Raw genomic sequence first — 26,311 nt, forward strand, 5'->3', positions numbered from 1 at the left:
ACTGTCTATATTTCTGGTCTCCCATGTTTATAAAAAATTAATTCAAACTGGAACAGGTGCGGAGAAGGGCTACTAGAATGATCCGAGGAATGGAAAACCTACCTTATGAGAGGAGACTAAAAGAGCTTGGCTTGTTTAGCTTAACCAAAAGAAGGCTGAGGGGAGATATGTTTTCTCTCTATAAATACACCAAAGAGATAACTTAAACACCTCCTGTCCCTCCCTAGTATTTAAGTGACAACGTGAACACAAGAACAAATGGATATAAATTGGCCATCAACAAGTTTAGGCTTGAAATTAGGCAAAGGTTTCTAACCATTAGAGGAGTGAAGTTCTGGAACAGCCTTCCAAGGGGAGCAGTGGGGACAAAAATCTAACTGGCTTCAAGACTGAGCTCAATAAGTTTATGGAGGGGATGGAATGATGGCATATGTCCCATCAGTGACGGCCAGTAGCAAAAATTCCCAGTGGCTGGAGACGGGATACTAGATGGAGAGGGCTCTGAGTTACTACAGAGAATTCTTTCTGCCTGCTGGGTCTTGCCCACATGCTCAGGGTCTAACTGATCACCATAGTTGGGGTCAGAAAGGAATTTCCCCCCTGGTTAGATTGGCAGACACCCTTGGGGTTGTTCACCCACCTCTGCAGCATGGGGCACGGGTTACTTGCAGGTTTAAACTAGTGTAAATGGTGAATTATCTGCAACTTGAAGTCTCTAAATCATGATTTGAGGACTTCAGTAACTCAGCTAGAGGTTAGGGATCTATTTCAGGAGTGAGTGGGTGAGGTTCTGTGGCATACAGTGTGCAGGAGGTCTGACTAGATTATCACAATGGTCCCTTCTGACCTTAGAGTCTATAAGAAGGAGGAAAGGAACAAAGAGGAAGAACAAAAGCAAGAGGGGCAACAATAGGTTAAAAATATTGAATTCAAATTTAACAATATAAATGTACAAATATTTAATCTCACACACAGGGCAGCATTAAAAACCAACATTTACCAGTTAAAGTGCCTGGAGGTACCATAATTATATCTTATTTTGGCAGAAGACTGTAGGCCACTCTAAACATCTTGCCCCTCCTTTGACCCTATTTGGCTTCACTAGTCCTTCTTAGAGTTTTGTGTTAGTTTGAACCCAAAGTGAAGTAAAAAATTAAACCAGTGAGTTGTCCTCACCACACAGTCTGCTTCTGTAACAAGCCTAAGCTACCCCTTTACCTTTAAGTGTCGTCTTCTCTGTACATGCAACTATATGTACCCAAGTATGAGCAGCATAGGGGCATCTTATCCGCTACTCCTCCGGATGTCTTCTGGGGGAAATTAGATGGCCCTCTCTCTGGCCCTTCACAGGGCAGCCAGCTGGCTTATTCCTCTCTCCTATGTAGAAAGCCCTCCCACAGCAAACACACAGACATAACTCCACCTTTGGCATCTCCAGAGGCACAAGACAGACTGCCACACCATATCCCATCCTCCATCCCCAATAGACAGACGCTTACACTATAGCAGACTGGAAGATGCATTCATTAACAGGAAATTCCCAGAACAGAGGAGCAACTAGTGGCACTTACTGCTGTGACCACACACCTGGTGGTGGGAGGGGGAGAAAGAAGGGCTGCCACTTATTCTGCAAAAGGTTCAGAATTGGAAAATCTGTGCAACCTCCCATGTACCCCTCACAAGGTGGAAGGGGCCAAAGCACATCCTCCTAAAGGTGTTAGGAGGAGAGGAAAGTGATAGACCACCAGGTTCCCTCCTTGAAAAGACATCAAAGAGGTAAGGAAAACGCCCAGGGCTCTTGGTGGGGGTAATGGGGCAGCCCACATATACCACCCCTGAGGTTTCTGTGAATACCGGTGGGATTCAGTATAAAAGGTTTTGCACAGCCTTAGTTACAAGCCAAGCGCCTGATGCTGGGGATGCAACAGCAGCCTATTTTACCCCTTGCTTTTGTGCTCTAAAGATAGTTATAACACACTGGAAACATCGCTGTCCGAACACAGAGCCAATCCGTAACAGTCACCTTCATAAAACTCTGACAGACATGCCTTCTGTTTAGATTTGCTTTTTAAAAAGAATTCTCTCTCTGGGGTACTAATCTATTCCATTTTAAAGAAAAAAAATAAGTCTGAGGAATATAAATGCACACACTGAAACAAATTCAATTTTAATCAGTCAAAAGCTTCCTGCTTTAAAAAAAAAGCCAAGCTGATCAAGAACATATCAGTTGTACAATTTGACAAAGTCAAGGAAAAAAGCCAAACAGGAACTAAGTGGTTTAATAGCTCTTATGAATCTCAATTGATTTATATAAAAACTGGTTTGGCAGGCTCTCCTGGCAGAAACTTACATTTCTTTACCGAGTTCTGAGGGAGCCAAAATTATTAGCCAGAAAAATCTAAATGTGTCCTTAAAGACTAACAATAATGTTCTCCATGTCAGATTATTTTTAAAAGTAAATTTCTCATTTGGAAAGTTTAAGGGCCTAACCCCTTGAGGTGCTAAGTGCTATCCAACTCTTAATAAATTCACTGTGTGTGTGCATGAGCACACAAGGGCGGCAAAGAGTAGACAGAAATGCTCAGCAACTCATTGGATTGGACTCTTGTCTCATGATTCTTCAAAGGGATCCACAAATACAGACCCTTATTCCCTCCATGAAGTCCGATTAACTCATGTGGGGCTCCATGAAGGAATAAGGATCTACTGATCCTTCTGCAAGATTACGACTGCAAGATCTTTAGGATCTAGCGTCTGTAAAGTATCTAGCATGTTTCTTGGTGCTATGTAACAAATAAATAACCATTCTCTTCTGAACGAAAACATAGATTTGTTTTCTTTCTGCTTCTTACATGTTATAATCATGTTCACATACACTTTGAAGAAAAAGGATGAAGCAGAACAGAGGCTAATTCACTACTTCAGACTGTGAAAAAGACAGCAGAAAAGTGGTAATGAGATTCCATCAGTCATGTTACTGGTTGGCCCCTTCATTGCACACTTTTCTCAATTTCTTTTCCTTGTTTGGTACCTTGTTGTCTGCTGTTCTGAGATGGTGTAAAACTGGAGCTGGAACTTGAGCTTGAACTGGCAGGGCTAGGCTGTTCAGACTTAAAAAAACAAACACAAACACATAGTAGTAAATACATTTGCTCCAAACTTTAACAACAACAAAAGAGCACAGTTTACTGCTTCATGCACTTCTCTGCAAGGAAAAATGCCACTAAACAGATGATATTCACAGTGATAATTATTTCCTAACCATTTCATGGTGTTAGAGAGCCAGAAGGTGTACAAATTACTCTGCATACAAAACATACACACTGTTACAGGTCATATACAAAAGCTTTGTTTCACAAAACCAATACTCTATACAATAAGCTACCCATGCCCTAATTTGAGAAGTTATACAACACATGGGCTCAAATGACTTTATAATGCAACAGACCTAATGATATAATGCAGGCTTATCCAATTTTAGTTGCAATGTTTTCCTAGTAAATCATGACTAGGACTCTAGGAGGCAGAAGGGACCCAAGTAAAGCAGGCTAGATGACAAACAGAAAAAGCCTAGGACAATTTTTTTTTACCATCACCAAAGGATATATTATTTTATAATATATTTTTTTCTGCTCCCATTGGGTTTCTCCTCAGCACAACACTTTACCCTTATGGAAAAACCCTACAGACTTTAATAAGGGTTGAACTAAAAGGGTTTAATTTTTCTAACGGTATAGATTTCATTAGAACACCTTTGTAAAGGATTGTTAAAACCAACTTTTAGCATTCAATAGAGAATTATGACCTTGCAACAGAATTCTATAGAGAGAGTATATAATTTTCTATTAATTCTGTAAAAGCCTTAGAATATTTTCTGTAGAACCTGATCAGTTTCATCCATATTAAAATCTATACATTTTTTGCCATAATGGTATACGAGTCTCCTATTGAGTCCTCATGCCTGTTTACCACTATTTTGCAACCACCCTGACCTGACCTCTCCCACCACAACTTTCTATGGCTTCTTGTCTCAATGCCTAAAAATATAAGAACAAGCAAGCATCCGAAACAAATACAAGACAGCAGAGAAAGCTAAAGGAGAGGCTAAAATCCTCCAACAACATGAAGAGAAAAATGCCCCACTAAAAATATGATAACTTGGATGGAATTTTAAATCCTATTATTAAAAAACAAAACCTCCCCAGTCTTTAAGATGTATGTAACTGCATCATTATGATGCGTTAACAGAGAAATTTTCCAACTCTTTTTGGCTATATACTTTCCCCTCTGATTAATATAGCACTAAATCCTTGTCAAAAATAACAGCAAGAATATCTAGCCATTCTAAAGCTCAGAGCTAACTGGCATTTTTATGCATACAGCTTACATAAGCCCAACAGTTGCCTTTTTGTCATAAATCAATCTATTGTTGCCCTTCATAATGAGAAGGCAGATTTATAGCCTTTTACCGCCTTTTCTCACAATCAAAAAGATGCCTATTTGGGCAAAGGAACATTTCTCTTTTTCCAATAATGTTTGGGGAAAAAAGTAACATCTGTTCCTCTCAAATGAATGACATCTAGAGTTCTCAGTTAAACAATCGAAATACAAACTTTGGGCCGGATCCTCCAAAAACTTACAAACTTTATTCGAGTGAGTCAAGTAAGTGCAGAAGTCGTCAAGAACTAAATGGGACTATTCATATGAGTAGGATTATTCATGCATGGGTAAGTGTTCACAGAATCAGACCTGTAGATATACAGCCCCACACCCACTCCCCCCAAAATAAGAGAACTGTTGAAAGAAGCACTCAGTCATGAAATGGCATGAAAATACTATTTTCCCTTTTTAAAAAATGCCTGGCAAGCCATTCAAATATTAAAATGAAGGTCTTTAACTACACAGTATGATCTAACAATACAAACCAAACATTTTGGTCCAAGACTACATCAATAAGGAACAAAAATGGTCAATCCAAATGGTAAATATATCAACAATTTCAAAACAAATTTTAGCCTCTTGCCTAGAGAGGCTTTACAAGTTACTCTAAGGGTTTCCTTTATCTGTCAATTTCTGCTTTTGACAACAAAGTTACTTGCTGACAACTGGTTTCAACAGGTTGTCATATGTGTTGTCAGCTACTATAATTTTCACACAGAAATTGTAATTTAGATGGACTCAACCACAAATTCTAAGCTTCCATTTTAAATCAGATCCCAGTCACGTACCAATATTTGATTTATAATATTTTTGAAATCTGTAAACCCTGGCAAAAATATGTCACATACTGTTAGGTGTGTTTAAGGATGCTAAAAGTTCACTGTTTTCATTTTTGGATAACACCACACAAATGATTACTTAAGGTAAAAGGCTAGCCCTACCAACACTACAAGATATAATGCTTACCACTGCCAACAGTTCAAATTGACTTTAATGGAACTGATTGTAGTGGCAATTGGCAAATACTACCATCAGTAAGCATCTAGAGGATCAGGCCTCAGGAGCAAACTGATGTGTGGTTTGTAAATTCACTTTAATACTTTTCTTGTGTTAAGAGATACAATATTAATCTGCTATAACCAAAATTATGCCACATAATAAAATAGTTTTGAGAAATCTTAAACTGTAGGAATAGGGAAAAGCCATTGAGTACAAGATGTCTTAACACACACTTGTCTTTTCCTTTTAAATGTTTCATAACGCCACCTTGAGCTCATTAACATTCTTTGCTTCATCTGTCCTCTCTAGTCACTTATTCCATGAGAGAGAGAGATTAGCATAAATGTTGAATATTAACTTCTGGAAACTAGAAGTTAGCTTTAATGGTTCTGAAAATCCCAGAGGGTCGAGGAGGAAGAGTTGCTTTTAATGTAAATATTAATATTATTTGCAGGAAAAGTTTGCATTGTAGAAGAAACTGAAAATATGTCTTCCATGCATGAATATGGATTTGTGTCGAGTGGGCTAACACTTCTTGTTACCAGAGGCTATCTTTTGTCACTTAAGCAACGCTTTTTGACACTTTTATAGGCTGTTATCCCAAGGACTTTGGTATTTATGGCCTTTATTCACTTGGGCTCTCTGCTTTTATCCACTGGTTACTAATCACCAAATAGATTTTTTTTTATGGGTCTGAAATTAGCTTAAAGGATGTCCTTCAACAATGGAAGCTCAGGACAGTACCGGCAGACAGGTTCCCTGATATGTCCTTTCCCTGTTTTACTAGTTTTCTCTTTCTGCAGACAAGCTAATGAGGATTCGGACCCAAACGGTTCATTAGTGCAATGACCCAACATGATTTATTACACACTTAGCCAGTCTTTCCCCCTCTCCCTCAACTTCTCTCATACTGATGCACAGGGGAGACTGGCTCCATTATTAGAGCGGATTGAAAAATTCTGAGTTTTGAAACTGTATGACCAAAAAATAAAAGGAGCAATTTTTGCAAAAGTTGTTATGAAATGCGTCCCTTTTTTTTCAACCAGCTCTAAATCATTCTATTTCAGTCATAACAGTTTCTTTCTGTTTAAAAGCAGTACAATATCAATTTATTTCTGATCTACAGAGGACATTTCAGGCAAACTCACCTGTTAACATTATACAGCACAGGCGTGTGAAATAAACCACCTTTGAGAATTTTCTGTCAAGGTTTCATTGTCGCATTGGCTTTGTAGAAATACTAGTTTATAAAATACACTATAGATATACAATAAAATGTCTGGGTTTTTTTTACCAGATAGGTGTGACAGTGTCAGGCCAGATGGCTACAGGAGATATATTGGTCTCAGATTAAGCAGGTCCATTTTCCCTGGGTAAGGTAACGGGGGCAGTTCCAGATCAAGAAGGAACTTGCTGGAACAAATTCCAGCAGGCAGGTTAATTAAGACACCTGGAACCAGTTAAGAAGCTGCTAGAATCAATTAGGGCAGGCTGGCTAATCAGGGCACCTGAGTTTAAAAAAGACCTCACTTCAATTTGTGGCATGCTTGCGAGGAGCTGAGAGTGAGAAAGCATACTGCTGGAGGACTGAGGAGTACAAGCATTATCAGACACCAGGAGGAAGATCCTATGGTAAGGATAAAAGTGTTGGGAGGAGACCCTGGGGAAGTAGCCCAGAGAGTTGCAGTGTTGCGCAGCTGTTCCAGGAGGCACTCTAGACAGCTGCAGTCCACAGGGACCTGGGCTGGAATCCAGAGTAGAGGGCTGGCCCGGTTTCCCCCCAAACCTCCCAACTCCTGATCAGACACAGGAGGAGTCAACCTGGACTGTGGGTTCCACCAGAGGGAAAGGTCTCTGGGTTGTTCCCCGACCCACATGGTGGATCAGCAGAGACTGCGGGGATTGTTCTCCTTCCTTTTTCCCATGATGGCAAGTGATGAGGTTAGCTGAGTGAACGGCAGGTTTGAGCCACTAGCAGAAGTGGCCAAACTGAGGGCTGTCGTGAATCTCTGAGGTGAGCAAATCCGCCAATAAGCACAGGACCCACCTCCACAGGAGGAGGAACTTTGTCACAAAGGGAACAATTACAGTTAGTGTTGTTGGATTTGGGGATTTTTGGCCTTTGTTTTAATTTTTATAAAAGGTAGTGTTTGGTTTATGCGTAATGATCTAAAAATATTTGTGTTTTCCTTGTACTATGAATGTTGAAACATGTACCTACTTGAAATAGTTTATAGATTAATATTACTTCCTTGATAATTTCTTTAGCAGATAGCATCTCAGAAAGACAGTACTTCAAGAAACTGTTTTAGGACATGTAATTTTCGCCTCTGCCAGACTCCCTTTAACAAAGGATTTGGGGGTCGGGGGACAGCAGGAGGGATATCGTTTACTACTTCCTAGGGTAAACTGCTATAAATCAACATTTTTGTGTGTGTTTTTTTTCATATTTGCTAACAGTCCTGATGTAGACAGGACAGTCCCATCTTTTTGCTTTCTGGCCTGGATCTTTGTCAGCAGGGACTGAATTTTTAGCTGTTCTTCTCACTTTTGGCTACTAAATACCACTGCACATGTGTAATAGAATTCAGCTCTCCTTCTGCTCCTATGCTGGCTCTCTCATTGCAGAGAGAGGAAGTCGATGCTCCATTACCTCCCCTGCTAGCAACCAACCTTCCATTTCAACCTTGCTCAAGGGAGGAAGCATCAACGTTGCACACAATGAAATGAGAGTCAACTCAAGGGGAGGAGTTTGCATCCTAAGTGTGTGTGTGTGTGTGCAGTAATAAGGCCTATATATAGTAAAAGATCTCCATGTTACCATATGAATATAAATCTGAATTGAGTTGAGCATACATTGCCCAAGCTTGATAACCTTATGTTCCCAAGTAGCACTTGCATCAGAAATAAATCTTAAATTAATATAGATGGGATAGAAAATTTACTAGGTAATAATTTTAAAAAATTTGTCTTCAGGTGGCCACACCATTAGTGTGAGGTGGGAATTGAAACCGTTCAGATAGAAATGGAAATATTTAACTATTGTAACAAAATAATGAGGACTGAAGAATGAAAAAAAATTACTTTAGAGCAGCAATTAAATTAAATTAGTTAAAATTAAGAGTTACAAAATTAAGTGAGGAAAAACCAATGAGGTATGAAAAAAAATCAAACTAAAATAGCAGTTTTTATTTTGCTACAGTAGTTCATGCACAACCCCCAGAAGCCTTATATTGTGAACTACACTATTATTTCTGAATGCTAATGCATTATCCATGTGAATAAACGACGCATCTTTCCCCTAATCTACACTAGTAAATTTAAAAAAAAACACAGTAAGAAAAATACAATGGGAAAGTTAATTTTATTGCTAATCCAGGACCATATTTTCTGCCAGAGAATATTACAATAGATGCCAAGAGCTCTGAAAGTGGTATGTGTATTCCCAAATTGAAATATATGCATTTAATTTTAAAATTGTCTACAGCTGCTGGTGCAGTGTCAAGTAGAACTAATGCACATCTCATGCAATATGCCCTCCACTGTTCCTAAGATAAAATGGCAGACTAACAATGTTGGATAAAAATCCTGACCACAATACAAGCATGCCCCTCATCAGCATGCTATTTTACCAATGCAACACTAAACTAAGATCCCTCTTGCAAAGTATTGTATAACTCCTCAGCAGGTACTGACTCAAACCACCAGCTTGTAACAAGCTCATCCTTGCGAAGGGAAGAGGTATTGGGAGAAGAGTGACACGGTGACAAGAACAAACCGATTTAGGAGAGCAGCAGAGTGCCCCAAAAGACAAAGGATTCAGTTCCATGCAGTAAAACATCACGAAGCAGGCCCCCAAAACATGAGACATAAGTAGTAATACTGTGGGTTCTTTTTATTTGCCTTCTGGTTTCTCAGCTTTTAGGGTGCACTTGTATCAAATTTTCAAGTGTCTCTTATCAGGGCTAAAAAAATGTTTTAATGAAAGCTGAAATTCTCTTACAATTATCTGTCTCCAAAACCTGGAGCTTTAATAAAAACATCAACTGTAATGAGACTCATGATAAAATCATGAGATTTAGCAACACTGTAATCCTGCTCCCACAAAATCGAAGGGAGATTTGCCACTAAGTTAAATGGGAACAGGATTGGACCCAATAATTCATTCTCTTTCTCTCTCTCGTTAATTTTTTTTAGATTTAGATATTTAGGATTGTAAACTCTTTTTGAAGCAGAGGAAGATTTTTCACTATGTGTGTGTACAGACCCTGGCACAGCAGGATCTATCCCCAATTGAGGCCTCCAGATGACACAGCAATATAAATAGTTATTATTGAGCACATGCTTGAATATTTAGGAACTATAATTTTACGCAAATCAAATCTATAGTTAATTTCCTACCACACATACAGTAATTGTATAAAACACTTAACTAGGGCCTTCACACCAGCATCAGGGTCCTTATCCTACAAGAAGGACTTGCTTTCATCATGATAGACATTGTTTATGTTGTAAGCTGTGACCCAGCATGCAAAATCGGCCCATTTAGTAAGAGGCTAATGAAAGTAAGGTAATTGCTTCAGTAGTTAATATGTAAGAAGCCTTGAATACATTATTTCTGAATCCTGAATTTAAAGATATTAAACCAAACTTTTTAGCCCACCTGGTGTGAACAGTTTAATGAAGCAGTGTTTAAGAACAGTAGCAGTCCTGCAAAACATGCTTTTGCCATCAGCAAGTTAAACAATGACTGCTAAAGTTAGATTTCTCTGTCCCTTTCTCCAGGGGTAGGAAAAAGATAGGGGGGAGAGTGGAGAAAGGGAGAGAAATTTTTTTTAATTAGTTTAAAGCAGCTATCTAAATGACAGCAAATATATAATCTGGACTCCCAGTCCATCCACCCAGATCAAACACATCAAAAGCAAACGTCCTCACAGACTGCTTAAAACCTGGGTTCCTATCTGACACTATTATATGTACACTTATAACCTTACTTTTTTTTTGCAACAAATCAAACACCAAACATATTACTCTCCGCAAGCATCACTGAACTTCAATTCAAATTGTTTTATTACTTTTTTTACAAAGAGAAAAGTTTATTTAGAATAAGATTATTCTGGATCTTGAGTAGACCTATTGTATTTCAACTTACTTCAGGCATTTTTTTCCCTTGAAATATTTGGTAAAGGAACTCACATTTTCAAGACACAGGATTTGTTTTCACCAGATACTGTAAAATGATGGGCTCATACTAGAGAGTTATGCCAAATTAGAAATCCTAGTCCTAACAACCACATAAATGAAGATCATCAATGAGTGTTCAAAGTACCATACTGTGCTAATGCATGCATCCACTGTATGTTATTATATAGGTCAAGTGCCACCCTCACTTAGATTTAGATATGCTATTTGAAATAAAGGGAAAGTATGTACATGTATATTCTTGTTATACAATTAAGAAAAAAACAAGTTGAAAGAATGTTAAGGTTACAAAGTCAAAGGCACACAAGTTAGAAAATGCCTGAATTAAGTTTTTCTGTGCAAATTTAATTCCCCCCCTCCCCCCGTGTGTGTATACATCATGATACAGTCTATAATTACATGATTACATACTATCTTTCCCACAGGACCGCTGCTTTATTCAGTGCCTGGGTGGACAGGTGTCTGGGGATGAATCAGGGTTGTGCAGGGAAGAAAATGATTGTCTGTAGAACCTCTGCCTCATTTGTTGCATAAAGTTAGAAGGCATGTAATGAAAGGGGTGAGGGATTGCAAGAAGAGAGTCTGCTTTTCAAGTTAAGACTTTTTAATGCTACCCTGCAGAACCAGATTCTATCCCTGCCTCTTCCACAGAGATCATACGTGATGCTGGGCAAATTACATCACAGGTTTCACAAATGGCCACTATGGGTATGTCAACATGGGGATAAAAGCCTTGTGGCACAGCTATGACTGACCTAGGCCAGCAGAGTCAGATTCGTGGTTCTAAAAATTGCTGTGTCGATCTTTGGGCTCAGGCAGAAGCCTGAGATCTGGGACTCTTCACCCTCTCCACCCTGTGTATTCCTCATTTTCTGGGTACCCATCTTCAGACACCTGGAGTGTGATTTGCAGAAATGCTGATACCTTACTGCAACTGAGTTCAACAGAAGCTTTGCTCTTAACATAAATATGTACTATAAAATATGAAGTACTCTGAAAAGTCAGGCCCTAGGTGGCTTGAATTGGGCACTCAAAATTGACACTTCCGATAATTTTGGTTGTAAGCTCTGTGCCTCAATTCAGCATGTGTAAAATGGAGATAATTCTGCCTCACCTCACAGATTGTTGTGAAGATAACTTTATTAATGTTTGTAAAGAACTAAAATACTATGATAAGAGCACCATAGCAAAGCTCATGAGGAAATTAATAATTCTGTAATCAGTGCAGTAAATCAGTATTGTACTGGCATGCTGTAAATAATAAATCAGGCACACATGAATAAGGAGGATAAAAAAGGAATATTGAATAAACTACTCATTCAGTGAGCACAGGCAACCCTGTGCACTGAATGAGCGGGGGGGGGGGGGGAGAGAGGAGGGTTGTAGAAAAATAGTATGTGATTATGTAATTAAAGAGTACCTGTGATAGTCTAACTCTGTATTCACCCTTGCACACTATTATAATAATCTTTGTACAGGTATGCCTTTGGAGGTATCCTTGGAAAACTCATAAATTGCTGCTCGATATTGTCCTGACAAAATGTGTGTGGCAACATTGCATGTACAGTTAAAGGATTCCACTGTATAACGATACTAAGACATTTTCCAAATCTGGGGAGCTGGACAAAACTAGAAAATTTAGCACACACATGCAATTAGTTCAGAAACCAGAAAGGAATTCTATTGTTGACAGCTCTTATGATATGGCATGCCTCATGATTTTAGGTATGGTTTTTGTTGTTTTTGTCTAAAGCCTCCCGAAACTTCTCACTGCACGCAGCAATTCTGAATTTTTTCCCCCTCTCTAAAAGTGGCCATCACCCCTCACTAGTCTGAGGGGATTTACGCCCATTTGCCTGCAATTAGGATGACTACCATTGCTTACAATTTTGCAAGTAGAAATGACAATGACCTAATAAAGATGGCTGTTTCCCATTGTTTTCGTATAGGACTGAATACAGACTGCCCTCAGCGAAGACTGCCACCCCACATGATTTAAGGATTGGAAACTGGACAGGAGACTGGAAGGTATGTTGCAAAAGAATGTAGTGCCCTGGTAAGGAGGAATGAAGCAGATGTTACAGAATAGGACAAGGACCCTGAAGGAAACATGTAGAGAAATGTGAGTGGGGTGGGGACAGGGACAATAAAGGAAATAGACACAGAGGGAAAAAAAGGCAGCTCCCCCACCTTAGAAACTAGGAAAAAATTAATGGAGTGATATATCTTGACTTTAGCAAAGCTTTTGATATGGTCTTGCCAGCAAGTTAAAAAAGTATGGATTGGATGAATGGAATACAAGGTAGATAGAAAACTGGCTAGATCGTAGGGCTCAATGGGTAGTGATCAATGGCTCAAGGTCTAGTTGGCAGCTGTTATCAAACGGAGTGCCCCAGAGGTCGGTCATGGGGTCGGTTTTGTTCAATATCTTTATCAATGATCGGTATGATGGAATTAATTGCACCCTCAGCAAGTTCGCAGATGACACTAAGCTGGAGGGAGAGGTAGATAGGCTGGAGGGTAGGGATAGGGTCCAGAGTGACCTAGACAAATTGGAGGATTGGGCCAAAAGAAATATGATGAGATTCAACAAGGACAAGTGCAGAGTCCTGCACTTGGGAAGGAAAAATCCCATGCACTGCTACAGGCTGGGGACCGAATGGCTCGGCTGCAGTTCTGCAGAAAAGGACCTGGGGATTACAGTGGATGAGAAGCTGGATATGAGTCAATAGTGTACCCTTGTTACCAAGAAGGCTAACGGCATATTGGGCTGCATTAATAGGAGCATTGCCAGCAGATCGAGGGAAGTGATTATTCCCCTCTATTTGGCACTGGTGAGGCCACATCTGGAGTACTGCATCCAGTTTTGGGCCCCCCACTACAGAAAGGATGTGAACAAATTGGAGAGAGTCCCGTGGACGGCAACAACAATGATTAGGGGGCTGGGGCGTATGACTTATGAGGAGAGGCTGAGGGAACTGGGTTTATTTAGTCTGCAGAAGAGAAGAATAAGTGGGGATTTAATAGCAGCCTTCGACTTCCTGAACGGGGGGGGGGGGGTCCAAAGAGGATGGAGCTCAGCTATTCTCAGTGGTGGCAAATGACAGAACAAGGTGCAATGGTCTTAAGTTGCAGTGGGGGAGGTCTAGGTTGGATATTAGGAAAAACTATTTCACTAGGAGGGTGGTGAAGCACTGGAATGGTTTACCTAGGGAGGTGGTGGAATCTCCATCCTTAGAGGTTTTTAAGGCCCAGCTTGACAAAGCCCTGGCTGGGATAATTTAGTTGGGGTTGGTCCTGCTTTGAGCAGGGGTTGGACTAGATGGACAGTTTTGTCTTTTAGATATTTCTAACACATGAGGTCTCTTCCAACCCTGATCTTTTATGATTCCTAAGCAGCCAATATGCATTTGTCTGTGTGCCTTTAAGGTTAATTTAGAACCTGAAATGACCACACACAAATCTGGGGTATCGAGTGGCTCCCCTAAAGGCTAACAAAGCAGAAGGGAAACAAAAACAAATGTTTAATTTACAATGTTTAAGCCAGTCCAACCAATTTTAACATCTGTCTCATGCTTTTGAACACTGGGGTTTGATGATACTAGAGTTCCAGCCTACTTGTCAATTCTTTCACATTTTCTGCTCTCTTCTCTAGGGACAGATAAGGACTAAATATAAAAGCTAAGGGCTAGAGCAGAGAACTGCAGCAAGAATTCACTGATGGGAAGCCAGAATGACTCTCGCAGGTCCATAGTTGCCTTTTTTTCCCTCCTCAAGCTAGCTCTCTATAGTGCCACATTCTGCTCATCCATGCAGAGAGAGCGATACAAGGGATACAAGAGAGACAGCGACAGCTTCCCTCCCATGCACTGATGAAGCATCACACAGCAATACATGTATAAGTGAATCTATGATAGAGCGTTAGATTTGATAGCAGGGTAGTAGTTGTAAACTACCTCAGCTTTGAGGTGGTGTTACCCGTAATTAACATAAGAATACTAAAAACACTTCTAAGATCCATCTGAATGCACATAAAGCCATTATTATGGCTTTTGTTCTAGCTATTGCACTTCTGCTTTCTCTCAGCTGGGCTTTTGGGCACACTGGATCCATGGCAGCTTAGATCTTGTGGCCCTTTTTAATCCCCTCCATCTGCTCCCTGTACCACTTCAAAAGTTATTTTTCCTCCCTTGGTATCCTGCTGTTAATTGATTTATCTCATTAGACTGACCTCACACTTGGTAAGGCAACCCCCATCCTTTCATGTATTTATACCTGCTCCTGTATTTTCCAGTCCATGCATCTGATGAAGTGGTTTCTAGCCCATGAAAGAATCATAGAATATAAGGGTTGGAAGGGACCCCAGAAGGTCATCTAGTCCAACCCCCTGCTCGAAGCAGGACCAATTCCCAGTTAAATCATCGAAAGCTTATGCCCTAATAAATTTGTTAGTCTCTAAGGTGCCACAAGGACTCCTCATTGTTTTTGCCGATACAGACTAACGTGGCTACCACTCTGAAACCAGTCGTAGAAGAGGGCTCTTCAGTGAACCCAGCACAAACTGCTAGGTTTCTGTTGTGTGCATAACCTTGTGGCTGAGATCTACATCAGGTGAATGACATCCTAAGGGAAAAGCTTGATTGTTGTACAAGACCCAAGTGTACTTTAAAGGACTGAAAACTAGAAAACAAAGATTAGAACAATTTTCAAATTTCGTGATTTTTGCAGGGGCCTGATGCATGATTTTTGGATGCTTGCGGTTGGCAATAGTGTACTACACACAGTTTTGTCTTTTAGATATTTCTAACACACCTATCACTGTAGTATCTAAACACCTAAGTAAGCACTTGTTCTATGTTAGTACTAATATGTTCTTGTGTAATGGTTTTCACCAAAGATTTGCACTTTATGTATACACAGTTATTCATATAATGTGAACTATGCTTAGTCTTCAAGAAAAAACACAAAACAGATGGCTGTCTCCTCTTCACAATTCTTTACCATTAATGGCTCAGGCAGTTTTGTTCTGTAATCTTACCTATTTCACATACCACACTAAGATTAGGTACCATGAAAAATAACCCTTGTTTGAAAGCTCCCTGTCATTCCATTTCAAATTTAGGATTGCAAGGTAGATTTCTTACATTATGAGGTCAGTTTGGTGGTAGCAGAACTTCCCATGTAGTAAATTAAATCCATTATGAGGCCTCTACACCATGACTAGGAAGTTGCTATCATGAAACTATTTAAACTAAAGAAAACAATTTTCTTTCACAAAACAAATCTCAGTATTTCTGGTTACATTTAAATTAAGTTAGGCCCAAGCCACTACAACTTTGTGTAATACAAATCTAATCTAATTACAGATGTCTGAGGTAATTGTGTTATTACTAACACTGGTAAATTAAGATTTCTTTCCATGTATTATATTCCCAGTGAATATCAATCTTGTATTTTATTGTATTCAGAGGATCTGGCACTAATAAATCAAGTAGAGCCATCAAATCTACAAACCATATTCTTTGCCTAAAATTGTAAAGTTTTACTTGCAATTATCTACTGTACTTGTAATGATTTACTGCCAAAGCAAAAGTAACTCACCAACACCACTATGGAGTGTATATTTCCCTTACAGTCCCCCTCCTTGAACTTGTGAAACTCTAAGATCCTACTGTTGCTATCTAGAATCTTCAGACCATGGGTTTTCATTTGACAATCCTAGCCACTGTAGAGATTTCAGTCCTATCGTAGAAGGTGCACATGCATGGGGATCATATGATTTAAATCCCGAGTTACACTACATTAACTGAATTTCATTAAATCAACACTGGTAATGGAAAGACTATTCATACAATGAAAAGTAAGAAATTAAAATACTGCACTTTCAATGTCCATTTCTTTTTTCTGGCCTGGTTTAAACAATATTTCCGCAGCTGATCATACTAATCATTTAAAAATATTACCATTATTCCTGGTAATGACTAAAATGAGTTCACAGAAAGAAGCAGAGATTTGGGATTTACTTCTGTCCTGAAACCCCATTCACCATCATCAAAAAAAGGTGAAACAGGGATGGAATCTCAGTCAGTCAATGGCTTTCTGATAGAGGTAATGAATGCCAGGGCCACTGATTCAGTTACTACAGTCCCTGCTTTCTATTATCCTCAGATATGTGAAAAATCTTCTCATATGATAGTAAGGTATTAGAAAAGATATCCCTTCACTTCAGCAAAAAACCCAGCTCTTTCCATGATAGTGGGATACATTATCTGTCTCCTTTAATCATTCTCTTCAGATGTAGCTCAGAGTGAGAAAGAAGTTTTGCAGATTTTTTAAAACAGACTCAGATGAGAAGTGTAAATTCCTAGATCCATACCTCCCTACCTCCTAACACTACAGTATGACATTGCATGTTGTAGCAGTCACTCTCATTTCTGTCAATTTGCCAAGTGGTTTATGGCTTAATATGGCAAGCAGCATCTTCACAAAGATTCTAATATATGCCCCCAAAATTAACAGCATGCAAAAAATCCTTGATGCAATAAATTACATATAATAATTTCCCCCTAAAGGGCTAGTGCTGCTCTGCTACACCTCTGTTCAACAGTTGAAACATTGAGGAGGAGTTCAAAAATAAATCAGCATTAGTCAGCAAATACCATGGCCCTCCAGAGTCACACACAAGCAAGCTAGATCAGCAAATCTGTATGCACCTAAATAATGGTTTCACCTCAAAATAATGTGCTGTAGTATGAGATGCCATTAATTAGACAAGGGAATTAAAATCCACACTTGCCTGTGGATTGGCCTCATGACAGATCAGGTTAGCTTAGTGCACAAGCAACTCAGTGATCACTACCACCCACCCCTATGCCTATTACGTGTGGTTATCCTAACTTCCTCTGGACCCAGCCCAAGGAGGGTGGTTGGGGTTTAGTTGGAGTTGGTCCTGCTTTAAGCAGGGGTTTGGACTAGATGACCTCCTGAGGTCTCTTCCAACCCTAATCTTCTATGATCTTTGAGGGAACAAATGAAAGACACTGGAAAATCACTCAGTTTCTGAAGGCTATTCAAGTCGCCTCATGGTCAGATTTACAAAACCTGCCTTCCACAGGGTGAGGTGCTTTTTTTTGTTTTGTTTTTCTTTGTGAGCCAGCCTTAGCCTTGCTCTGATGCTGCGAGAGGGGAACAAGCCCCATTTTCCCCACCCCTCAAACTCCCCTCCCCAATGTGTACCTTCCTAGCTTCCTAAAAATATCCACCATATATTCATCTGTCCCCACCATCCAATCCTTCAGTTCAAAATTTGGTCATCTTCATAACCATTCCTACTGTAACATTCCATGAGGAAAATAAAACACTTTTTTACCAATTAGGACAGGATTCCCCAACATTCCTAAGATACTATATCACATTTAAACAGTTACCAGAATGCTGCAGGATTTTTAATGGCATTATCTGATCAGCAGGAAATAACTTATAACTAAGTTAACATACATGATATTTAAGCATTTGTAATGTGCTTGACTAATCCTTTCTGTATTCTGTCCAATAAAATACAACTTGACGTGATTACTCAGTTTTAAGTTTAACATTCAATTAAATTATATGTACACTGTGTTGTGGAAAATTCATTTTAATCATCAGGCTAGATTACAAGCTTCTGAATGGGAAATGTTATGCAAATTAATCTAATGAATATCTGGGGGCGTTTGACAACGAATCTTCAGGAGAACTGTAGGTAAAATGTACAAATCTAGCCAAAGAAAACAACAGTAACTTTGATTTTGTACATAAAGAGTGAAAGTACATTAAAAATCTGGAATATAGCAAACTATTTTAGATGCAAGAGGCTACTACTAAAAATGACTGTGTGCCGAAGGGTGGAACAATAGTTTGGTTATACAAAGCCTTCTATCTGGTCCACAGCAAACAGAAAATATATACTAATCCAATACACATCGTGAAATTCAAAAATCACAATCTCACATGATCACAGAACCCTGTAGTACGTGCATCTATAATTATATCAGCCTGACAAAACTGTCATGAATTTACCAGCCCAGACAAAAAGTACAATAGCCTGTCCTTTGCCACAACAGAATGACACAATGAAAACACTGATCTTGAACGTACTCATGTAAAACATTTACTTGCTGCAGGCTAATGGATTAATAGAATTTTATAAGGCTGAAATATAAAAAATAAGGCCCCAATCCAGCAATGCCTTTCTGCAGGGGTTTGACTTTATGCACAAGTAATCCTATTGATGGGAATATAATTACACTTCTGAATAAATTAAAGCATCTGCATAAAGTGTTTGCAGCACTGAGGCCTAAAACACTAATTTTATATTAGATTGTATTATTTGCTTACCAGTATTTTACATTGAGTAATGTTGAGCAATAATGTAACACATGATTTTTCCTGTGAGAATGGTTTCCCCCCCTCCGCCCCCTGCTCCCCTGCTGGTCATAGCTCCCCTTACCTGATCACTCTCTGGTTACAGTGTGTATGATAACACCCATTGTTTCATGTTCTCTGTGTATATAAATCTCCCCACTGTATTTTCCACTGCATGCATCTGATGAAGTGAGCTGTAGCTCACGAAAGTTTATGCTCTAATAAATGTTAGTCTCTAAGGTGCCACAAGTCCTCCTTTTCTTTTCACTGAACTTTCTGACTTTCATGTGATTAACATTTTAAGCTGGTCACACCAATTTTTTTTCAGATATTTTAAAATAATTTTCTTTTAAGTTTTTTTCAAATTTGTATAAACCAACAAGGGATTACAGAACAATTATTGTAACAACCACCATCTCTGTCTTACATACAAAGTTACTACCACAGTAGAGCTTTTCACTGAGCTTTTCTCACCTTCCTGGTTCAACAGTAATTCATCTTACAACTTCCAGAACAGGTTAATGCACAATGGTTAAAATTAAAGTGACTGTAATTAAAGACTGCTAATGCATAAGTGGATTTTGGCAAGAACACAAAAATTACAAAGACTGATGTGGACAGCTCCAAAAGAATATCTAACAAACAGAACATACAGTAAACATGAAATAATTTGTGAGAAATCCATTCCAGGAAGGAACTGAAACAAGGTCTTTTGTAACTGAAAGCCGAGTGTGTGTCCACGCGCACATGTGTGTGTGTGCACACATCAGAAGCAACATTTATTGAGGCCTGCGAAGAGGAGTTGTTGTCAAAGCCATCAAATATTAAAATCATTGAGAGCAGCTATTGCTCTTACAGAAAGGCAGCAAGGCTAGAGTACCAGGTATTTATAGGTGGTCATCCATCCAGGTCCCAACCTGCTTAAAATTTTAGTCTTATTTTTATATTATTTTAATTAAAGAGTCTGGTATACTACATCTTTAGGGTCCAATCCCGAAAGGATATGAGCACCTCCTGGGAAGTACTCACCATACTCAGCTCCCACTGAATCAAATGATGTTCAGCAACTTTGCAGCATTGGACCCTGCTTTTCTAAGAGATTTCTTATCAAATTAATAGTCCAGGTATGCAGCATGTACAGTGTAAATTACAGAAAACAGTGGCACAAGAGAGAGATTGGATTGCTTAGTTAAGGGTGAAATTGTGTTCTGGGATGTGAAGAATTGGGGCTTCATGCATCTGCAAACATGAGTTACTAGTGACTCAATGACCACAGTTTGAGAATTGCTGGTATACGTAAGAGTTCAAGCTTTCTTCAAGTGGCAGACAAGGAGATGCATGTTATTTTGTACTCTTGTACGTTTAATTTTTTTCATTTATTAAAAAACCAGTGCTATGCACTGTAGATGTCTTACTACAATAAGGAGGGCTGTTGTGTGCAGCCTATTTCAATGAGGACAGCCAACACAGCTTCTGTTATAAACGGAAAAATAACAAAATACACTTAGTATAGCCATCTGAAAGTGCACTGCTACAGTACCCCACTCAGGGTCTTATGCCAGGCCCATCAGCATGGTATCCAAGTCCTAATTGCTTCACCCACTCCTCTGAGGGGCCTCATTGTTCCCACAGAGAAACACTGACCAAACGTGCTTATATTTCACTTGTAGGGCCACCATGTCCACCTATTTGAGCCTAGAGTTTAATACCGTCAGCACAGGAGTACAGTGGGCAAATGACTCCATAACAGTGGCTTCCGGGTGCTTGTGTATAAAATGCAACTGGAGTATTTTAGTATTTTTTTAAATCCATGAGTAAATGCGAAACTGGGACTAAAATATCTAACAGGAAAGAGATTTTCTGAAGCGCCACTGAACCACTGGCTGTGGAAGCTAGCTTGCTCAGGAGCCAGAGTTCACACAGAGAAAGGTCTCATACAAACACAAGGAGCACAAAACCACAAAGCTCATTGGCTTTTCAATATTTTGTCCGAAAATTAGTCAAAGTTGTAACACAGTCTAACCTGCAGCAACAAATTAAAACTGTGCTTTAAAAATAATCTTCCCCCTGCAGCTCCCACAGCTTATTTCAAATGAATAACAAGTTGAAAATTCCATAGGGACTTCTACTTCATTATTGTTACTTCAAACGCTAAACGTTATCAGCTAAAAGATCTTACCTTGGCTCCAAGCCCTGGCAGAAGGTAGGATTTTTCAGCTAATAAGAGCCTGGAAATTTTACAAGACCATGGGGGTTTTAAAAATATTCTTGCACATTCTTAATGGCCAAATTAATAGATCTTATGCCAGATGTAAAGTGGCATTTTATGGTTAACTTTTAAAGGGTACTAATGGGGGTAAACTTTTAAGACTACTTTAAGATATGCAAGCAGTTAATTTAATACAAAACCATATTCACTACTGTAGATTCATTGTCTGCAATGGACTTCCTGTAAGACAGTTTACAATTTTTTTTTCTAGAGAGAAATGTAATTTAAATAGCTATCAAGTATTCTGCAATTTAATAACTGAAGTTCTTCACTATCCTACTGTCTGGGCTTGCTACCACACACAATGCAGTGCATTAAATACCATTCCTTCACACTTTTATGGATTAACGCACTTCTGCTGAGTTGGCATTTTCGTAGGCTTTAGGATGCCAAAAAAACTAATACTAATAATGTTGTATTAATTGCAGGGATATATACAAAGACACAGAAGGCAAAGAGGATACATAGAATGTGTTGCAAAGTCAGGGGAGCATAACAATCATATATATATAACAGCGCTATATGCATTTTCGTTAACATCCAGGGTCAAATTCTGCTCTCACTTTTACTGGCATAAGTGAGGTAAATTCCATTCAAGTCAATGGAGCTGGGATTTAAACAAAAGTTGGATTAAGAATGTCAACTGGCACTCCTAAGCATGTGCTTATTTTTCTGATCTTTGTTTCTATAATTCCTCTGTAATAGTTTTCTTTAAAGCCAGATGCTAGTTTTCTCTGTTATACCTAAGAAACTGGTGACAAACCAGTAAGAAGTGCCACAGCATCCTCTTCTCCGGTGTTACTCCACTCAGAACAGGCAGCTCTAGCCTGAGGAAACATTTCACATAGATCCAAGACTTCATATTTCTCCATTTCACACAACAGTTAGCAGTTCACGTAAATATTATGAGAATGTCACTATATTTCATGATTCCACAGACAGCGAAAACAAGAAGGTCAAGTACTTTGTTATCGTGCTGCTGCACTATCCCATATAGGAAGCAGGCAGGCAGAATTTTCTTCAGCTCAAACATCCTGTCATTGAATTTTTTCTCAAAGTTGTTGTTAAACAAAAAACAAAGATAAAAGTCGTTGGAGTTTTCAAGTGGACTGTGCTAGTCTCCCTCTGCCTCAATAAAGCTATAAATCTTATATGTCCCTTCTCCTCCCTTCCCTTGATGCCTTGCACTCTTCATACCGAAGCCAGTAAAATAATTCCCTGGCCCACGTGTGGGATTTCCAACTGTCTCAATATACAAGGGCTTCTGGATAGCTTTGTTAGCTCATATAAATGTTACTGGGTCTTTTAAAAGACCTACAGTATAGTGAACAGCAAGTCTGCTGCTAATGCTAATGTTTAACCTATTTAAAACAATGACACATTTGGAAAGTGATACAGCCAACAGAGGAGCTCAGATTAAAATATTTGACTCTTGCCAACAAGCAAGAGTAAGCAAATAGAGAAACGGAACAAAAATATGTCAAATGATGCAGTATACATCACAGCTAACAGAAAAGTCACCACATACACGAACAGTCTATAGGTCATGGGCAGAGAAATAATTAAATATGTGCAGGGTGCTCATCACCAACCAAAGATGTGGCTGGATCGACAGCTTTTTTCCCCCCAACTTTAATTTTATCATGGTATTTGACACTCAAAATGGGTGTTGACCACAGAAAATCAGAGTATAGCACTATCTAACTTTCTCAGTCACCTACAAGGCATTGATAAACTGCCTTGGCTGTGTATTCAAACATGAAGTTTTAAAGACACTCCACAGGCCGAATTAGATGTCGGCAGACATAAGTAATGTGGAGAAAACTCCATCTCTGCCCCTCAAATGGACAGTAGGCAAAAGAACTAAATGTCACGTACAGTCGCACATCACAAAAGATAAGAGGTAAAATCTCAAGTTTGGATGCCTAAAGCTAGGTACCTAAATGCATAGTCTGATTTTTAGAAATAAAGAACACACACAGCTCTCACGGGCATCATCTATACTACACTCCAATATCAGCGGTGTGTGGGGTATGCATAGCCAGTAGCGAAAAGCAAGCTGCGTCCACACTGTGGTGCATAAACACTGGTGTCAGTGAAAGGCTCTGGCAGAGGGAACGCAGCAGGGAAAAGCTTCAGCAGCTTCCCACTGCAGGAGCCTTTCCGCACTGCTTCCCCATTGCCAGAGTCTCTTCCTGGAGCAGGGAAAGGCTCCAGCAGCAGGGAGGCAGTGGGACACTGCACTGCTAGCAGCAGCAGTGTGGATGGGAGAAGCTCTGCTTGGTCTGTGGAAAAATTTGTAAGTTACATACCCACAGGCTTCCGGTCTGCCGTTACTGTAGTCGCTTAAGCAATGCCTCACTGTCTACACCACTATTTATACCCATTCTAAGAGGGTATGTACTCTACATGCCACCAAAAGAAGTATGCAATGTAGGCACATCTATTGTCTTATATACTGATATATATATATATCCCAGTCCATTGAATAGGGGACATAAGCAGGGAGGAAAAAACAGAGCATGAGCAGAGCACCACTGCTCTCCCGCAATTATCTGCCTGCCAAATCAGCCCCCTGGGGCCATGAACATCCAGACATAACTTACAGCAACATCAGGATGCTCTAAAATAGGATGAGAGACTGGGCTGGTGTCAGGATAGTCAAAATTGATTATTCCATCACTGCTACAAGTCTGAACCAAGAACTTTGCAATTATTGTATGTATTTAATTCCTTTAACCAATTTTAACTCTCACCTTTCTTTCTTTCTTTCTTTCTTTCTTTCTTTCTTTCCCTTTTGATAAATAAAACTTTACATTTTAGATACTAAAGGATTGGCATCAGCGTGATTTTTGGGTAAGATCTGAGTTATATATTGACCTGGGTGTATGGCTGGTCCTTTGGGATCTGAAGAACCTTTTATTTGATGAGACTGGTTGTAAAGAATCACTCATCTCTAAAGTCTAGTGTTCTGGGGGGTAATATAAGGACTGAATTACAGAAGGAAACTGCTTTTATGACATCTTGTTAGCTAGCATGGTGAGACAGAATTTACTTTAGTTGCTTGTATGGTAAATCTCATGGGAGAATAACCACCAGTTTTGGGTTGTGTTTGCCCTATTTCTCAGCAGTTTGTCCTGAATTTGGCTCTCTCAGTTATGACCCACAAAGGCAAGGTTACACCTTCACAAAATTTCTCAGTTGAATAATTAATATATTGATTACTAATAATTACTGACACTACTTCACACTGTGTGTGAACTGCAATATTTCACTTAAAGCATAAAAAAGCATCTGAAACTAGAATAAATATGTCCTTTGGTAACTAACAGATTATAGCTTTATTCAAAAAGTTATTGTTGTTTTGGTGATCTGACACTTGTATCACTGTCGTTGAATTCTAGAAATTGATCTGTACTCTGATATCTAATTCAAGTTGTAAAAAAAAGCGACTTAAGGAAAAAACATTTAAGTGACTATTGAAAATATATACTCAATCAATGTTTATGAAGAACTGTCTCTTTGTCATAAAACTGTAAATTGTACATCAAACCTAACTACACCACAGAGAGTAAATCAGTTACAGAAGTGAGAAAATATTTGACCAAGAAATTATAGTCTCACCATGCCCATTGGAGAAGTATCTTTCTAGCTTCAGGAAGTTATGGGTTGGTTCATTTCTTGAAACATGGCCAGAACTGAACACAGTGTTCAAGCTGAGGGCATATAATTCATTTACGTACAGTAATAGTATTATAATATTTTCATTACTGCTGTTGTCTATCCCCTTAGTACAACATAACATCTTATTTGATCTTTTTGACCATCACTGTAAATAGAACAAATGCTCTTCATTGAGCTTTTCACAAAGATATCTAGTTCTTTTCCTTAGTAGTCATAATTAGTTTAGAACCCATTAACGTATATGAATCATTCAAATGGTTTCTTCAAGCATAGCCTTCTATTTGCCTACACTGAATTTCATAAGCCATCCTGTTGCTCACACACTTGCCTCTGTTCGGCAAACTCCCATTTATTAATATCTCTCCATTTTTAAAATGCTGACAGTTTTGTCTTAGTCTTTGTTTTCTGTTTCTTAGCCAGTTCCTAGTCAATGGTGGAACTTTACCTCTCACCACATGACTACTTAATCTCCTTATTAGCCTGTTGTGAAAGGCTTTTTGAAAACTGAAATAAATTATGTCCATCGGTATTTCTTTACACTCCATATAGTTGACCTGCTGAAAAGAATTCTAATGCATCAGAGACACATAACTTTAATTTACAGGAAAACATGTTTTATTCCTATCATGACATGGTCGTTTAGCATGGGCATTATAAAAATAACCTTAAGATTAGATAGGTATATATCAGACATCTATCTTTAATGGCTCCTTCAGCTAATTTACCTATTATTGAAGTAAGACTCACAGGCTTGTAGTTTCCAGACTCACAAAGCCTTTTACCAGAAAAGTACAACGTTTTTGTAAGGGGTATGGGGTCACTGGTTGGAGTTCTGGGTTGCAATGGTACATATAACTGGCTGACCTAATACCAGTCCATAAAAACCAACCCGATGGGAAACTTCCTTTGCACTTGTATGGCTGGTGTGAGGTTTTGGACATCCTTCACATCTTATTATTTCTTCCTCTCACAATGAAGGCCAATCTATTTCATGACAACCTACTACTGCCACTTCTGACTTGAACAGGCGCTCAGAACAGCCAGCTCTGCTTCTGGAGTTTCCCTTTGAAAGGGCACCACTAGCTGCCATGGGCAGTGAACAATAGTAGCCTATAGACCTCTAAGTCTGAATTTCAGTTTTATTTTAATTCAACGTCTGGGTATCCCCCGTGTGTTCTCCTGCAATCACTGACGAGTGATAAACAGCACTGCAAATGGTGCTTGCATCATGGAATCCTACTTTGTATCAAAAGCAAAGGCACCTGTGGATTTTAAGTGGGATACTGAAGAATGGCAGATGCAGTAGGATCACAG

At 39.1% G+C, this 26,311-nt stretch overlaps 1 protein-coding gene across 3 annotated transcripts in view; it reads right to left on the reverse strand.

Annotated features, from left to right (window-relative positions):
- MLLT3 (MLLT3 super elongation complex subunit) overlaps positions 1-26,311 on the reverse strand; it is a 224,139-nt gene that overhangs the window by 25,252 nt on the left and 172,576 nt on the right. For all 3 annotated transcript variants that reach the window (XM_048851070.2, XM_048851068.2, XM_048851069.2), the window contains one exon: positions 3,032-3,110. In XM_048851070.2, the coding sequence (XP_048707027.1) occupies positions 3,032-3,110 (79 nt within the window). The remainder of the gene's footprint in view (positions 1-3,031; positions 3,111-26,311) is intronic.

The sequence above is a fragment of the Caretta caretta genome, chromosome 5 (genome assembly GCF_965140235.1).
Source record: "Caretta caretta isolate rCarCar2 chromosome 5, rCarCar1.hap1, whole genome shotgun sequence".
NCBI classification, from domain to species: domain Eukaryota; kingdom Metazoa; phylum Chordata; order Testudines; family Cheloniidae; genus Caretta; species Caretta caretta.